Source organism: Lepeophtheirus salmonis, chromosome 4, assembly GCF_016086655.4.
Source record: "Lepeophtheirus salmonis chromosome 4, UVic_Lsal_1.4, whole genome shotgun sequence".
Taxonomy (NCBI): domain Eukaryota; kingdom Metazoa; phylum Arthropoda; class Copepoda; order Siphonostomatoida; family Caligidae; genus Lepeophtheirus; species Lepeophtheirus salmonis.
Window position 1 is genome coordinate 44850865 of NC_052134.2, and position 19104 is coordinate 44869968.

The window sequence follows — 19104 nt, forward strand, 5'->3', positions numbered from 1 at the left end:
GAAATATTATTGATTCGCTCTTAATGTGTATAACACAATATTTATAATAAAAAATACAAAATTTTATTTTGGGAACAATTTTTCTTTCTCGATAAGAAAAAAACTTGAATTATAATATGTTAAAAATACGAGCCAAGTTTCTCCAGAAATCCCATTTATGACCATAATTGGTCATAATGTAAAAAAACAAAAATGTATTTTAATAATCCACAAAATATCTAAAAAGTTTCTACTGAATTAGAAAACCTCTAAAATACGTTCAATTGTCTTGAAATTGGCATGGAATATTCTTCTATAATTTTGCAAACTTTCAAATATCCCGCATCATCCATTTTTCCGATACTGATTTTTAACCTACTCTAGCGTACACATACATACTATGTTATAAAATATGAAAAAAAATACATGCTCCCTAATTTTTTCTATTTGTTCACAGCTACACAAATATGCAGCACACTTTATGAAAAATAATTAATTGATAAACATCAATGTCTTTAAATTATACTCATATTAATTTTTCCCCTCTGTATTGGAATATTTTCTGAATTTGAAAACTTGTTAAAATAACATCACAATGAATAAAATAAAATACACTCAACATCATTTTTTATTATAAGTACTGTAGGGGGGAGGCATGGATAATTTTGTTTCATTAATTGGAGATGATTACAGTGAGACAGATCAAATTTTTGGCAAAAAATTTCAACAATTTGCTAAAAGTCAAAATAATTTAGTGATACTAACATCTATTGCTTTTTATGTCATTTACATTCGAGTATTAAATGCCACAGCCTAATCCCCTACCATTTCATCATAGTAAAGCTTTAAGATAAAATCGTCATAGTTATTTTAGTTGTGGAGCAGTAATCGGAACCTTTTTACCTTCATTTACCAATTTTAGAATCTGAATATATCCATTTTCTCCCATATTTTTGTGTAGAAATGTAATGACCTTTGTTAATAAACGTCAATAAATTAAATGACTTTAAAATACATATTTCAAGCACATTTTACTCCTGGTATGTAATTGACTTTTTTTTTTACAAAAAAAAAAAAGAAGTTATTATGACATTTTTTTATTTTAGAAAATATATTAGTACCTTCTTTTTTAAATAGATGGTGTTTTATATTGTACTTCAATTTACCTCTCCTCTCCGGTTAAGAACCATTTCTTTAGAGAAGAAGAAAAAAAACTAATTTGTGTGGCTGAAATTAAAATTAATAAATAAGGGGCATTCATGCCAGACTTTGACGGGAAAAAAACACTTTATACACTTTGAAACACACTAATACAGCTGTATAAAGTTACTAAAAAGGTCCTTTTTATACTGAAAATATTATTATAAAAATGAAGTCCATCAGGATATTGTGACTTATACACAGGTGTTTAATTCAGCCTAATTTTGTATTAATTAATACACTACCAGTGGGATGTCAATGCCGAAACATTGATATATATTAAGAAAGGTAATCATTATAGAGATATTTGTCAATGTAATTTTAAAAGTCTATAAACAAAATCAAAAATGGTTTCAGTAGATTATTTTGTTATATACAATAGGTCGAGTACTTTTTGTATATCTATATGCTATACAAGTATTAAATGAATTTATAGTGAATTAGGGCCCGTATGCCAATTTTGAGAAAATCAAAACTATATTGATTCATTGACTTATAAACAATATAATTTAATTATTATAAAACCCGGCTCTCAAAAACCAAATACACAAGTTTTGATAACTACATATATATATATATATATATATCCATTAAATGTTTCCCTTTTATCATTAAACATACAGGATACACCGTAAGAAAAAAACCATATGTGTTCATTTTGATAAGTACATATATCATAAAAATAAATGTACTGTAGTTTTTAAATTTTGTGTTTTGTATAATTGAATAAATTACACCTATTAACGGAAGAGACAAAAATTGCTTGGAAGGGAGCTCTTCATATGTTTCTCGATAGACTTAAATGAAATTAGATCAGGAAGAGGAAAGGGTAAACGAAGAAGAAGAAGAAAAAAAAAAAAAAAAGATAGGAAATTGTTTCCTTAATTTTATGGCTTTCTCTTTTTCGTTTTTGTTGTTAAATTCCCAAGTCTTCTTCTTCTATTCCTTCCTCCTTGAAAAGGTAAGTAATGTGTTAGTTGTACATGCTATAGAAGGGGGAAAGAGAGGAAGTGAAGGGATTGAAGTGGGTAGTTACTGGAAATTATAACTGTTTTTTTTTCTTGAAGCAAAAAAAAAAAAAAATGACCTCTTCCCATATAGTAATAGTGATAAAAAAATATATATGGGAATCTTTTGTGAAGATGTGGATAACTTATATATGTAAATAATAAAAATTTCAATTTTCCTTCCCATTACTCAACATACAATTATAATAACATGGAACTGCACGTTCTTTTATGTGAAAAAAAATAAAAAAATGTTTTGAATTATATAGGTATTATATGCAACTTAATTGAATTTTTATAGACTCCACTTCATATCATATATATTATATACTGATTTTCTTCCGAAAAAACTTTAAGTCGAGTTTAATTTAAGTATATATATTAGTAAGTATCTATATCGAAAGAAAAAGAAGAGTAGTAAATTGTGAGAAGAAGGAAAAGAGGATTATTAACTTGACTCCCATACTTAGATAGGTGGATAGATGAGGAGGTCAAAGAACAGAGAGAGAGAGAGAGAATGAAATATATTCATAAGTAAAGGTAAAATGATAGAAGAGAGACGATTCCTAAGAGTTAGAACCACCCCACTGATTATATGTACGTACTTTTCCAAGATGAAGAAATATAAAAATAAGAACATATATGTATAAATAAATAAATCAGATTGAGATATGTAAGAACAAATGTATTTTTACATATTATTATATTCCATATTTACAGTTCCTATACCTATCACGAGGAGAATATTAAAGTCACTTCATAGATGTATAGGAACAAAGAAAGAAGAAAATTGGAGAGTTTTAATCATAATTTGGGGAAAGGAAAGCCCCTCTTCTCTTACAAAAAAGAAGGAGACGAAGTGGTGGTTGTATGTAGTATTAAAAGAAGCAGAACCCCTCCCCCCCCCTTCTTTTTAATGATTTATGACACCGATGAGGGATGCATAAAACATGAGTATCACATTCTTAGGGACACCACACATATATTACATATTCTGGACAAGAGGAATGGACAAGGCAGGATTATTATTTATGTGGACTACATACATAATTAGGGGTTTAATGTCCATAAATATGTATGTAAACCACATGTATGTAGTAACAAGATGTTGATGATAAGGAATGCATCGCAGATCCACTGGGATGAAGTGAGAATCAAATCATTTATTTTCTCCTTTTACCTCATTCTATCCTGTGATTTTTTTGCTTGAGAGGGTAGGGGTGTGGGTTCCTCTGGAGGTAGGTATGGTAGTGTTCTTCTTGAGCGGGATTTGAGTGACCCTGTTTCGCTCATTGTATCAGGTGTCCCTACCGGAGTCCATGTTCCTAAAAAAATATAGAAATAGATAATATTAATAAGCAGATCAAAATAATTATTGATTTAATGCAGTGCTTCTCCAACTATTTGAATGGTACTCCTCCCCTTATTTTTATAATGATTAGAACATATGCACACGTATTGGGGGTTTTCAGGAAATCCCGAAACAAATTTGGTAAGGATCGGTCTCATAGTAAATTTGATCTGTGAAGTTTTTAATACAAAAATATATATATATATATATAATATGCAACTTTTTTTAGATAAGTAAAATTCGTTTCATAGTTTGTAAACCACGATTTATATTTCAATTGGAGTTTTTAAACTGCAGTTTAGACCATAAAATTGGTCAAGAAAAATCACCGAACCAGGAAAAAATTGGTATCAGACCAAGTTTCAATTCAAATATGTATCTACATGTAGAAAATCCTGGAGTTGCACATCTCTCCTCCTTCCTTTATGTATCGAACTCACGCAGTTTGAGAAGCACTGGTTTAATGTCATACTTTTAAAAAAAAAAAAATAACGTCATTTATACGTAAAAAATATTTTTATTCCTTTATTACAACAATAACAAAAATACAACAAGGACAAAAATTGCCCTATAATTACTAAATGACGTCATTTTGCGCTTAATTGTACACACATATACTATATGCACGAATGCATATCTATATTTAATGACTAGACAACATCATCTGCAGTGTCATTAGTCAACACTATGAGACAGGAAAAATAATTAGTATATCATATTTTATTGCTACAATTTTTCATTATTATAATATTAGTTGGGATCTTAGAATACCACCTAGCTGTGCTTTATGTTTTTTACTATTAATGTCGTGACCTTTTAAATTTATTCTTTCTACTTCCTCTCACTTGTACATAAATATGTACATCGCACATATACTACATAATGTACAATGTAGAGGAAAAGTTAATTTATTAATAGTAAAAGTAATAAAAAGTCTAGTTTAAATCATTCATCTTCATTCCGTATTTCATTTAAAAATATAAAGTTGAGAAAGGGAGGAAATCTAATTTTTTTTTCTTAGATATTCCATAAACTTTTTTTTGTATATATACAAAATATGATAAAAAAATTAAACTTTGTATAATACAATTAATAAAGAATTATCGAAAATAACATAAATCTTTTTTTTTTCTTCTTATTTTTCAAATAGAAAAATAACCCAATAAACTAATCATTTTTGATATACTATTGTATGAATGTATTGAACTGATATTGTTTATATAAGATGAAAAAACAACGACACTGAACTATTTATTTGATTCAAATGAATTATTAACTATTTTATAAAAATATTTACACCAGAGCCAGAATATAACTATTACAGGCCTATATAACTTTCCTCATCAAAGTAGAAAAACAACCCATCGACCAATATTTTGAGACATTCTAAGTATTTTAAAATGCAAATTAATTTTTTCTCAAAGCAAAAAGATATTTCATTCGACTAAACGATCAAATAATGCCGATTATAACAGATTAAAGTCCCTTAAATTGCATTGACTTGCAGGTTCAAAAAGTTCTATAAATAATAAAAGGGGACAGTGAACTTTCATCTATTTTAATCAAAATCTTTGAATTTCACTTATTTTTCAAACTAATTTTTTTTTCCTTGAAAAAAAAAAAAAATATATATATATAAATACTAATAGCCAATCAATTCGTCATAAACTATTATCGGTTGTTGAGTTAGAAAGCTTAAAATTTTGTATGTAATCAATAATATTGAAATTAAATTTATTTTGAAACACTCAAAAATTTAATGGAGTCGATGAAAAAGAGGTTTTTATGTATATAAAAATTACATCAAATGGAAATTAATCTTATTCCTAAATTTTGGGAATATCAACAAATTTTTCATCTTTATTGTAAATTTATCTCCAATCTCAATAACACACATTTGTTCATAAAAAAAATAAAAATAAAAGAGTTGATAATTACTCTACTGTTCGGATAAATCTTTGCTGTTTAAAGAGAATGATAATCAAATTAGGGTGTGTCTTAAGATTATTTCCAAATCATTATGTACTAGCTGATATATAGTATATGTATTATGCATTTAGAAGTAAATATGGAAATGATATATTTACCTGTTATTCCATGTTGAGCTCTTGCAGCTTGTAGTAGAACAGAGTCCAAATTTGCTTGATTCCTATGTGCTCTTGAGGACTTGACTGGCTCACTCATCGCTAATTACATAAACAATATTTTTCGGAATCGATGTTGTAGGTGAATATTTTTTATGTTTTTTTTTGTGTGTGTGATTGATTTTATGTATTTTTGTTTGAAATTATTTTTTTATAATAATAAATCGTTTGTTTGGTCATAATTGTGTTTTTGTGTTATATACCAAAATTTTGATGAACCGCAGAAGAGAGAGAGAGAGAGAGAGAGAAAGAGAGAAAAACTTGAATATCCGAGTTATACATAAAAGCGCTTTTCTTATTTTATTATGAAGTATTTAATTAAATATGTAACATTTCCCGTTAAAGTAAGTTTCTAACAACTAAGTAGGTGATAACTTTTGATTTGTTCTGCATATTACAATTTGTAAGAGCAGCAGTCTCAAATGACGTTAAATTGACATGTTTATTTAAGAGTAGAAAGGTAAACTAATTATGTACACTGAATTAAAAGATAGAAATCAACCACCAAACACACTAATCCTATTCAACCCTATAACGCCCACTTTTTCAATGCGTGGTCATAGTTTTCAGATTTTAGGAACTTATAATCCTTGTACAATTTTAAGAACAAAAATGTTTTTTTGTTTTTTCCCCTTATTGGTCTGATGGAGATCCACCAATTAGATATAAGTAGACAATGTAGTACGTACTACAATTAATCCCTCCTATCTATGATATATTTTGAAGTCTATTCACATATATTAAGTAAATTTTCATTCTAGGAGCTACTGGGATTCGCAGTCACACACATTGATTTCAGGAGAATAAACTTCCCTGTGCACTTTGTCTGCTACACTATGGGTTCCTCTTTTAAATATGTTTATCTTTTTGAAAATCAGTCAAAGCCATAGATTTTTAATTCGTGTTACACCAATTTGTTTTGAGTTCTTGATTAGAGAATTCAAAATAACTAATTTGAATTTTTAATAAGAAAATGAATATTTTTCATTTTACAACATCTCTAAAATTAGATTTATATTTTTTCAAAAACACATAGTTTATCACTTTCTCCATAACATTTGCAAAACTGGAAGATTATAAATAAGAATTTGATATTTTTTTCTTTACATTGATTAGATATTTGCTATTGCAAACATAAAATTTTTGAGCAAAAAACAAAGTCCAAATAATCGACCAGACGTCTCAAAAACTCATTTATCAAATATGATACGTATGGTGTAAAACAATAAATAAGCCAGGGTTCACTTTTAACTATTCAATAGACAATATAAAATATACCTTTTTTTATGTATCTAACAAGAGAGAAGGAATCAGTCAAAACAATTACAGACATTGTGTAAATACTCAAAGAGTTTTAATGTAACTATATAACAAATAAACATATGTAAACAGTCAATAACACTTGTTAAATTAATAAGTTAATTTTCAGTTAAGTTCTACCTTAAAGAACGAATGGATTTGTCTATTTATAAAATCAATTAATGCAGTTTTTTTAAATATCTTTAATATATGGGTCACTACTGCACACTCTTTCAATTGACATATATATATATATATATATATATATATATGTAACTAACAGTAGTAATGGTGTCATCAAATATATATCTAATAATGTTATTATTTGATATATATTATGTATAATCAAAATGAAAATGATAAAAACTAATTTTCCTCTGATTGTATTTCCTAATGGACAGAAATATAGTTCAGCAAAATACTTGTTTGTGATATTTTTTAACACAAATAACAATGATTCTACTGTGATAGGTTAAAAACTATAAAAAAACTACATATGTTGTTGACTTATAAGTAACAATATCTGAAAGCAGTAATTTTGCTCCGGATATACTTTTGCTCCAGATCTAAATGATATGTGTATTTGCAAAATTTGTCAAAATCCTCGTTACTCATGTCGTTGTTGTATTTTGCAACTTCCTCTTTGAAAAAAAAAAAAAAAAAAAAAAAAAAAAAAACGAGTCACAAAATCTATTTTTAATAAGACAGTTTTCCCCAAACATGGAGCTATTGTTCAATAATTGTTTAAAATTGTTTACAGCTTAACAATAGCTATTAGAACTCAATAAATCAACGTTCAGAACACTGATTAGGAGAAAAAAAGTAAAAAAATCGGCAGTTGTCACAAAAAACAGTTTAACTTTTTATGTTTCTGATGTAACTCCGTAAATTTTTTCGAATTTTTAGAATAAAGGGATTAAAATATTCCAATGTAATATCATTTCAGCTGTTTTCATGAGTTAACTCTTGTATGATTTAAAGAAGTTGACTATAAGTATTATGAACTCATATAGTCCCATCTACTTAATTTTTATAAATTAATACAAAAATAATAATTTGTATGACCCTTTTTGTCATTTCATACTCAGTCATTAATATTTAAATTAATAAAATTATCAGTTCAATGAGCATTATAATAAACAGCTGGAAACAAGAAAAATACAAAAGCCTAGCTACCATATGTTTTTTTCAAATTTTTCCTTTCCCAATTGAGATCCGAGTTTGCAATTGGATAATATAGCTCTACGAGAACATTAATTTTTTTTAATGTATGCACATGAGGATTTCGACACTTTTCACAGTTATATATTACATATTTAAATATATCTTTTGTGTGTACAGAGAAACACATTTTCAGGTGTGAATTACGTAATTTGAGGTATTAATTACGAAAATAATATACATACATAGAAGAACTCTACAAATTTTTAGAAAATGGATACATAACCCATTTATAATTACTTTTTTAATGAAAAATAAAAATAAATAGTACAGCTACAAATTATACTCAACATTACGTAGAGTAAGATAAATTACCTGATTTAAGAATTATTATTAGAGTGATAGTGAGGAAAAAATGTAGAAAGGATAAATATTACATATTTACTATGTATTGTGTAAGTGTATGAGTTTCGGTCTGAGATCATAATCCCCCCTTCGGTCTTAAGTGGTTTTTTAAGTCTGATAGTTTAATCCAGATCACGATTTGAAACCTTAAACCTTGGATTTTTAAATTGTAGAGACAAAAATTAAACGTAGACCGAAATTTTATTTGCTAAAATAGGTCACTTATAGCATTTATTCTCTATTTTAATGGAATCAAATAAGAACGGATTATTTTTTGTAAGCCGAATTTTGGTACATGACCTATCCAAAACAAAGTTGGACCAAATTTTTTAAAACTAGAGTAGTCTCAGATTATAATTTCCAGACTGAACCCCAACACTATTTTGTGTGTTATAAATTCGTATGTACACACGCAATATGACTTTGAAATGTATGGTTCGTGTTAATATATTTGTAAACAGCACCCCACAGAAAACAATTTCCCCACAAGAATTTAGCAAACTATTTTATTCATTTTTGTTCTTAAAACCACTGTATATATGGTGGTTGCTTTCAACAATTAGTAATTGTATTTAAAAGACAAAAAAAAAAAAACATCATTTGAGACTAACTATTTCAAAATATTATTTTTTTGACAGGCTTGTTATTTTTTATGTAATGATAAAAAAATACAAGGAACATAATTATCTACTCGTTTAATTCAATAAGTTATTGGATTTTAAATGAATTGAAACATTTATATAAAAAAGCTTTTTGTGCTTTTGTTTTGGTTTTTGAAAGACATTTCATTTCATTAAAACAATCAAATCAGGGGGTTTCGCTCACCTAGAGTAGCTCCAGACAATAAGGCCGCAGAAGGGATTCGAGACATTTCTTTACGTAAAAGAAGTGGTGAAGAATTTGAAGCCTTACTCTGAAATAAAAAATAAATATATATAAATGAACATAAAATCCATCAATTGAAAAAATACATAAAAATAAAAGTCAATTTGATTTTTAGAAATGTTAGAAACGTGCGTGAAATATAATGATGTCTACAAAAAAAAGAGAATAGAAGCAAGACAACAACAATAAAACACACTTAATTAGCAAGTTTTCAAGGTAACTTAAAATTAAAAAGTTAAATGCACTCTACGGAACTTTCATTTTATTTATCAGCTGTACTTATAATTAAATGGAGGTGGTTTGGAAGTATTAGGGCTGCACGATATTGGAAAAATTTCATTCTGATCTTTTAAAACTCTGCGAAATTTTTAGAAATTTAAAAAAATACAGAAATATTCATCAAATGACCTGAATACTTGGTCTAGTGCTCCCATCTAACAGTGAGTCACAAGCAGATTAATCGTAATTAAATAATTGTTTAGCCTTTTATTGAACAACTAAAACCAAAAAAAAAAAAAATCACATATCTCCAAAATGTGGCTTCGGTATAGCTATTGCATAGATGTTTATCGTGATGATGATACCCTAACAATATATATGGGGTGGCCCTATTTTGTATGACGATTTATAATAATTCATGGAAATCTATCAATATACCCTCATTCATTTTAGATTCGGGATTCACTGAGAGGTTAGTTATTTAATTATTATTTACTTAGAGATTACAAGGAGAAGGTTTAACATATTGAGGGGTTTAATAAAGAGGGTGGGGGATGAGAACAACATCTATGTATTTATTTACTTATAAAAAGGATTGTAAAAAAGAATTTAATCATTCTCAGGATAAAATGCTTTCTTTTTTATAATTTTCACAAAAAGTTATATTATAGGTATATAAATAAAAACATTTCTCATTTCTTTAATTCTTCCTCTTCTTCACAAACAGGTGATATATAAGATTATATTACAAGGATGATATAAAACTATAACATGTAGTAGCTAGGGATGGACATTTGCAAAAGAAAGAGATATATATCTATATATATATTTACTTACATAATATATAGATATTTCCTTATCGATAAATTGGAAAAATTAATGATTAAATTATCGATTCTATGTCCATGGTATATCAAATTAAAAACAATCTGTTAAGTCTTTTTATTTATTATAGCATACAAACACCTTCCTTACCAATAATAATAATTATTATTATGTAATTTATAGAATTAGATTGAAACCAATTATATAAAGTATGTTTTTAAAATGTGGTTCATCTTTTGCATATCATAAAAAATAAATTAGTTGCTGATTCACCTTTAATTACATGTATATATGAAAAGGAAAGGTAGTTAAACAATTCCTGCCTATTTAGAAATGTAAAACCTTTAAGACTACATTTTTATGACTATAGATTGTTTTTTTTTTAAATTGAGAGTACTATTCATACAATATTAAGAATGATAGCATCTCATTAAAATAAATATATTTTTTCACACCTAATGTTGCAAATATTGATAAAGCTTTTTATAGCAACTCGCTTCTCCTTTCAAATTAACTACATTTAAATATATATTAGTGATGAGACCTAATCCGAGTTCCGGTTCGGTTTTAAATGATTATTTTGCAGACCAATTGGACCGAACCCACTACATAAAAGGAAATTCAATCATTTTCAAATTGTAGATCAATTTTTATCTCTCTCCACGAAAGAATGTTCTTGCAAGTTATAAAAGTGGGACATAAATGAAAAACTTTAAATTTCATATGGGATCATTGTATCAATTCATAATTCTGAAGCACACATGACATTGTCAACATTTCATAAATAAAATTGGTCTCTGTCTGAATTTTAAATTGGCTCATCTCTACCGAATATTTCTATTTGACCGGTCCGAGCTTCTTTTAAGGAACGAATTATTTCAGTCCAATAAAGAAAAATTAATAGTCTCAGACCAATCAACACATACAACATAAATTTGTTTGTTTATAGTTTAAAATAGCAGAAAAAAGTGATGAAACCTATAATGGTAATTGACACGCTGGATTATGAGTAATTTCAGATGGTTTAGAATATTGAACGGGAGCCAAAGTACATGGGCAAGCACCATAAAAGTGGATATGAAAATAATATATGGTTATGATCTTCATGACTATTCTGAATATTGTCATGCCGACCTTATTAAATTATTTAAAATTATGGGAAGCTTTTGGAGTGGTATAGGTGCTGCTTGTTTGAAGTTACTTGATAATGTTTTATGGCGTATGAAAGGAGCGGAATCTCTAGTTCGAAACCCAAGAGTACTGCAGATCTTTGGAGAACACGGTCAAATGAAACTGGCCCAAAGAGGATTTAGCGTGGCGGGGGATATAAAATTAAAGGAGTTACAAAGTGATGGGCTCACTTTGATAAATGTATTGGTTTATCCTGAAGGACCTGTGAATGCAATTTTCCCATAAATAAGCAGTGTTTCAAAGGAGAGGATCAAGAACTACATATCTCCAACTAGAAAAACTAAGGAAGAGATGGGTTATCAACAAATGTGCCAAGGTCATTAAAAAAAGTATTCAATGCCCTCTGATTTCCCAATACACATGGTGGGTAAATTATAGGCTCATTTCCAATTCACTGCCTACAAATAAATGGGTGAAAAAGAACGGTTCAAGTATTTTGTAGACTGTGTGAGGAGGAAGAGGAGGATGCTATTCATTTATTCATAAAGTGTCCTTATTCACAGAATGGATGAATAAGAATGAGAGAATATTTAGGAGTTGTTGATGAGGGGGATATCTACTTATCGTCAGACTTAATGAGAGCTAATATGATTACATTGAACTTTGTGTCTAGAGTTTAGAGACTATTATCAATTGAAAAGACATCATAAGCTCTGGATGGAAGTTTTATTGATTATGAATGGTCTATTTTTAATGATAAACTAGTTTTAGATATGTGAATATTTTATTTAGGTTATTTTAAACATCTGTATGTTGGTCATTTTTAGTATTTGTTTGTTTTAGAGGGTAGTTATGTTGCTGTTACTTTGAGGACAATAAACCGCTCTAACTCTGGACCAAGGAAAAAATATATATAATGGTAATTGACAAAACTGTGTTTAAAATATTGATCATATCCTGAACCCAGATGATACGTGTAAAGTTTAAAATTATATGTTAAGGTGATATTAATATCCTACTTTTATTAAATATGAACAAAATGGAACAACATATGTGCAAATATCAACCTATATGAATGATATGTATTTGGATTATTTAGAAACAGTAATTTTGTACTTGTTACACTTTTGTTCCTGTTTGAAGTTGAGCAACAAAAGATGATTAAGTTATTACCTTTTGACTACTTTAGTTAGAAATCCAAATATTATTATTTTTTAAACCTACAAACTTACATAACTACATATTGACAGATAATTAATTCACTTCAACAAAAAGAAAAATGTTTTTGAAAATTATCACTCCATCTTTAACATAAATAACCAATATGCTCTTGTCTATACAAAATATAATCTGCGGCCCGTCAGTATGGATGCCATCTCTATTGCTCGACAGATTATCGTGCATTTCAATCTACAAATGATTGTCATTAGTCCTTTTTGGTGTGCTGCAAATTGCACTTAAACTAGCCAAAATTCATGTTAACAATAAGGTATGGAAGAATAATGTACTTTATGGTTAAAAGAGGACATATCATGGCCAATATAAGACCTTTAAAATTAATAAAGATTTCAAATTTTAGGGAAAATTGTTTAAATCTAAACTCATCCATCAACTTTGAAAAAAAAGCCTCTAATAGACTTAAATATGTCTATGAAACATTGGATTTTTTTGATATATGAAATAAAAAAATTAAATTTTCAAACTTTTGTGGTTTTTCTTCAAGATTATTTTGATATTGACACACTACAAATTGACTTGAGTGTACAAAATAAAATGTTTTATTATTGTATTCAAACAGGTTCATATTGAAATGGAAGTTAATATGTAAATAATCCTTGTTTATTAATAATGTTTTAATTGGATACTTCAAAGTAGTGGTGGACTGGCTTAACTTTGACCATGAGCCTTGTGTAAATAACTACTATGCTCTACAGATTTAAGTTAAATTGATGTGCTTTAATAATTTTATTTTCCCACCTCCTAGGATCACTTTTGAAATATTTAGTGCAGGCTTTTGACTTCATCTTTGTAATTTCTGATTGAACACTTTTTTTCATAGTTACGAGTTGTTGTAACAAAAAAACAACAACATAAATGCAAAAAAATAACGTTATTCATGGAAAAGATCAAGTACAGCTAATTCAAAAAAGGAGCGAAATATACCCACTCTGCAACAATAGAGTTACAAATATCGTAACTCTGAGAGAAAGGATAAGTAATATATTTTGATTCAATTTAACAGAAGTAATAAGATGATTTCTTTTTGTTGCTTTATCTCAAAACCGCATCTGTTTAACCTATTTAGGTACATTTTTATGAATCGAAATATTTAAGCATTGCTCCATTAAATGTGTATTTCGTGATATTTACCTTGAGGCTGTATAAAATTTAGGTCAATATTCACTCATTTTCATGTAGCAAAATATATGTATCCTCCGAGAAAATGAAAAAGTTTAAAAAAAGTCGATCAATATGTATTATTTCATCTTGCCAAATTACATGGTTTTAGTATGATGGAACCCGTACCTTTTTTCCATCTTTAATAATTAGATTATTGTACTACTTTTGAAGAATATTTCAAATATATTTGATGTATATTACATACATGACACCTATAATTATGAATCTCCAAAAAAATTGGTATAAAAACAAATTCTCAAGAATTAACTATTCCATTTTTTTAAGAAGAGTTTTTTACAATTTTTGAATACAATAAAAAAATATGAAAATACTGTTATAAAGTCTTATTATAAAACAAATTATGTGGAATTTACACTGACCATTATTAAGTTTTCATAAATTAACTGCAAGAACTTTAGCCTTCAAAAATACAATCAAATTACATTGTTATAACTCAATATTACGTGATTTAACATGGAGTATGTATAAAAACGTAGATCATATCAACATATAGTTTTGCAAAAAATGAGTTAATTTGTTTGTGAGTTATAATATTTATTTATTTATATATATGTGTATACCTGAGTATACAATATACATATGATATGTTTGTATTTTTGTCGTTCGGTGTACCGGTACTGACGCATTTAGAACAATATTATTGTATGTATATTAGTTTAAACCCGATACTGGGAACGCCATTACTCAATTTGATATAGGGTTTGAAATATGCAAGATATCTACAAATCACATTAATGAAATTGTACGAGATTAACTTCTTATCCCTCATCATTGCAAATACAACTGATTGGGCAAGTCTAAAGTCGTTTTTGAACAATTAAACTGTATGAATTTTAAAATAAGTTATGCGTAAGATTTTTAGTCATACTAAATGACGTCATTAGTGTAATGATACTATTCCTAAATACTTCCTCAATTCAAACTTTGAGAAAAGAAAGAAATACATAACTTGCTATGCTTAAGAAATTAATGGAAAATAAAATGTGTGGTGTAAGGGTAAATTAAACAGGGACTCATATATCGGATAAAAATCAGAAAACCAATATATTAGTGAAAATATTCTGCATCATATCGTATTGGAACTTTTGAAAATTTCGGAGTTTGCTCCCATATTCCATATAATGCTATCAGAAAAAAGAAGGGAGTGAGAAAAAAATTGTTGTTCAATTTTGGTAGCCAGGGAATGTTTAATTAATAGAGTACACACTTAGATAATGAATGATTGAATTTTTAATGTCATATATAGTTCTTAAAAAAGTACCACACAAAGTTAGGAAACCTTGGTATTTACATGTGATAAAAAAATACAAGGTTATATTTATGAATTACCAAAGTTTGTTAGGTTTGTTTTACATTAAAAACGAGCTCTTTTTTTAAAAGATAATTTTGTTAACATTATTAAGCTAGGATCAAATTGATAAATCCGTTCTATATAATACTAATATTTTTTATCCAAACAAATTTATCTTTCACAAATCAGCCTTTTCAATCAAAGGCTTAAACAAGATGCAAAACGAAAAAACCAATTTTGACAAAACCAATGCTTTCAGGAATACGGTTAAAATATTAGATGGGAATATATTTTGAAATCGAACAATCTCTAATGAAAATGCCTTAGTCACAAGGCGAATGTAAAAATTGAGAATCCTGCGTATTTATAAATATTCATACTCTTTCCAAAACTGAACGCTTTAGCGTTAAGATTTTTTTCTAAGAATGTCTGGAACAATATTTCGTCCCAAACAGCAGTCTAAATTTGGAAAAGTGGACCAAAATCTCTTCTTGCTCAATAAGGAACAAAACTATGAAATTCCTTTTCCGGAATAATTTATTATTTTTCTAAAAAAAGAAAAGAGGACATTTCATTAAATTTCTATACATACACCAATCTAGATAAAAAAGCAAATACTAGACATGTTTAGACTGAAAACTTTAATCAAATTAGTTTGGTTTAAAATATATATATATATATATAATAGTCTAGGATTTCAAGACCAAAACACAACACTATTATCATTTTATCTCCTTTAATGAAGAAGAAAAAGAGATAACGTAAAAAATCTGACTTGTAATAAATTCAATACAGATTTTAGAATAAAAATAAAAATATTATTCTAGAGAATGACGGATTGAAACTATATGGGATAGTTAAAATAATCTAAGCACAGTGTTATTTGTGGAATGAAAAAGATTGGAATCATGTAAATAATTGAAAAATATACAAACATTGGTTATTTCAAAATTGAATTATATTAAGGGCTGTGCCTTTTATTGAGGTGAGTGAGCATGCTCACTTGCTATCTAATTCTTCTGTTTTATTCTATGACCTACTTGTTATGGACAATAAATATTACTGATATATACTTATACTCGCAACTGTTTATATTTATTTTTCTTTCTTTGCTGGAGCTTAACTTTTTGTCAACATAAGTTGCAACCATAGTTATATTGTTGAGAAAGGTTTGAAAGGGAAATAAATCGAATATATAAAGAAAAATCCAAATAGAGTTATATTATCAATGTTAAACTGACCTGATAGTTTTTGGTGCCTTTGAAACTCAGGTCAAATTGTTCTCGGGAGTAACACTTGACTGATGACAATATCTTACTTAGATATGACTGGCAGATTATGCCAATTTAATCAAATTTGAATGGTTCTAACTATTTATTGAATGTTGCATAATTCTCTTCAGATTAAGGATTTGTCATTTAATATTTAGTTGTTTCATGTCAAATTTTAAAAACTGAAATGGTTGAGCAGTGAACAACACGAAACGTGAATCAATATTTTTTATCTCCTACACTTGGGTTGGTTTAGAAAGTTAGTACTAACCTGTCTCGATTCTCTTTGAGTAAAATCTACACTGTGATTAAGCGCCTAAAACATCGTCTTGGGAGTCCCCTTAATATCAACATAGGCTAAGTTAAGAAACCCTTGCTTGAGGATAAATGAATTCTGGCTACCTAAGAGCCTAGATCTAAATACATTGTACTTTTCAACCTAGACGCACGTGAAGTCCAAGGTCTGCTAAAAGTGTCAAAATTGCTTGACGGACTGCCTCAAGACTTCTCTCAACAAGGACTCCATAAGTTCTGAGTATATTAAAAAATTCTGCAAGTGCTCCGTTTAGTTGGGACCATAGATCCTAATGTTGGTTACATTAGTGGAAATCTATTTTTCATAATTTCAATTATAATAATGTTTTAACCTTGAATAAATCTGATTCAAAAGACGGAAAATCAGAATGCAACACTCGGTACGAACTATTCTTAATCTCTCAAATAATTTTGTTAGTACTAATTGAGTATCGACAGTTTACAAATTTATGCTCCATATTTATGTAACTCAAGTAATAAGAAATTTTCAAATCAATTACCTTAAGATTAATACAAAAGCGTGAGCTCACACGAGATTTAAAACAAATTAGAGGATTTAAGTATAAACTTTAAATAAATTGTAAAAACATTTAAAAAATGATTTAATCATTTTTAACTTAGTAACTTCATGACTCATTTCAATCAAATACATAAGGAAAATAAAGTACTAAAAAATGAAATAAAAAAGCTTAGTTTATTTCATCATGATTCATTTAAATAAATATTTAGTCATACAAATGTTGATGACTCAATGACGCATGTGACTAACTTTTCTATTAGAAACACACAATGTGACTCATATGTGTGTATAGACTCATTTGTCATACCTATATCACATCAAATATGAATATAAAAAGTCATTTCACAAATATTTCCCCCACCTTTTACACTTTTTTCAGAAAAATAAAATCAGGAATATGAAGACTAGACCTGTGCTGTCACAATATCAAAATTTTCGAACTATCGTTGGTGGCAATATCTCAATACTTTTATTAGTAAATATGAAACAAAAATATTGAAAAGAACAATCACTTTTACGGGTGTCCTCAGGATTATTGGTGAAGTAGGGGCAGAGGTGCCAGAACCGGTATAATAAAAATGAAGTAATATATTATAGACACCATCATCACTCATTTTTTTGATTATCGTTCTTTATATAAGACAAAAGGCCCTTGCCTACTCCAGTTCCAGTGTTTTAAGCTGGCTTAGGATTTTGATTAAGATTTGTTTGATAAAAAAGTCAACTTTGGTTTCTCCCAGAAATTGGAAGAGTTGTTTGATATATTTATTGCATTTTAAGTATCTATTCTAATTAGTATTGTTCCATTTCAAATGCATTAGTATCCCAGTTACACCATGTATTCTAAGTAGTGTTGTGATAATATCAATATAACATTTCCTTACGAACATTAGTTTCGACATTTCATTGTTTTTTTATACTTTTCTGGCTAAATATATTATACAAAAATGTGGTAACTTTTAGGAGCGTGATTTTTGTATAAGGGAGATCACATTTTTGATTATTTTTATAGAAAATATAAAGAACTATCTTTTCGTATTAGGCGAGTTAGATCAAACATTTGTGGGTTACGTCATTGGTGGGTCATTTTTTAAAATTATGTACTGGCACTGCATGTACCGCGTCATATGTTAATATAGTATAGTAGTATTTTTAAGCAAAAGTAGCCCAGAACTACTTCCTAAAGATATATCGAACAACACTAGTATAGACTGATGAAATAATATAAGAAATGATTTACTACAAAACTAATACAATACTTAATTAAGCATGAGAAAAAGAAAAAAGTAAGTTAAAAAAAAAACAAAAGGAAAGTCGTAATCTTTATCATCAAATGTACTGAAAATGATGTATGTATGTTATGTATAAGCGAAAAGGTTCATGTTTTGACCTAGTCTGTGAAGCCCACAACACAGGTATTATTAGTATTTATAAATATATTTAATTAATTGTATATTAATATAAAGCTCTACTAATTTAATTTATTAGAGAGAGAATAGAAGGAAGAAGAAGAAATTGACATTGACTTTACATATTATAAAATTGTCATCTCATTATTATTGCCATTAATGAATGAATGATTAATGTTTGCTCCTGTTCAGTGAGCCAAAAATAAGCAAAATATACATGTACATACACGTGTCTATATTATAAATATATTTTGCACAAGTTGGGATGTTG

At 27.9% G+C, this 19104-nt stretch overlaps 1 protein-coding gene across 50 annotated transcripts in view; it reads right to left on the minus strand.

The window, feature by feature from the left end:
• LOC121116051 (uncharacterized) overlaps window positions 1–19104 on the minus strand; it is a 222217-nt gene that overhangs the window by 48663 nt on the left and 154450 nt on the right. For 45 of the 50 annotated variants that reach the window (XR_005863752.2, XM_071887962.1, XM_071887954.1 and 42 more), the window contains 3 exons: window positions 9372–9459; window positions 5625–5723; window positions 3367–3511 (listed from right to left, as the gene is read on the minus strand). Coding sequence is in view for 49 of the 50 variants with exons in the window: in XM_071887962.1 (XP_071744063.1) it covers window positions 3367–3511; window positions 5625–5723; window positions 9372–9459 (332 nt within the window). In the remaining variant the exon portion in view is untranslated. The remainder of the gene's footprint in view (window positions 1–3366; window positions 3512–5624; window positions 5724–9371; window positions 9460–19104) is intronic. The other 5 variants (XM_071887982.1, XM_071887977.1, XM_071887964.1 and 2 more) reach the window with 1 other exon arrangement.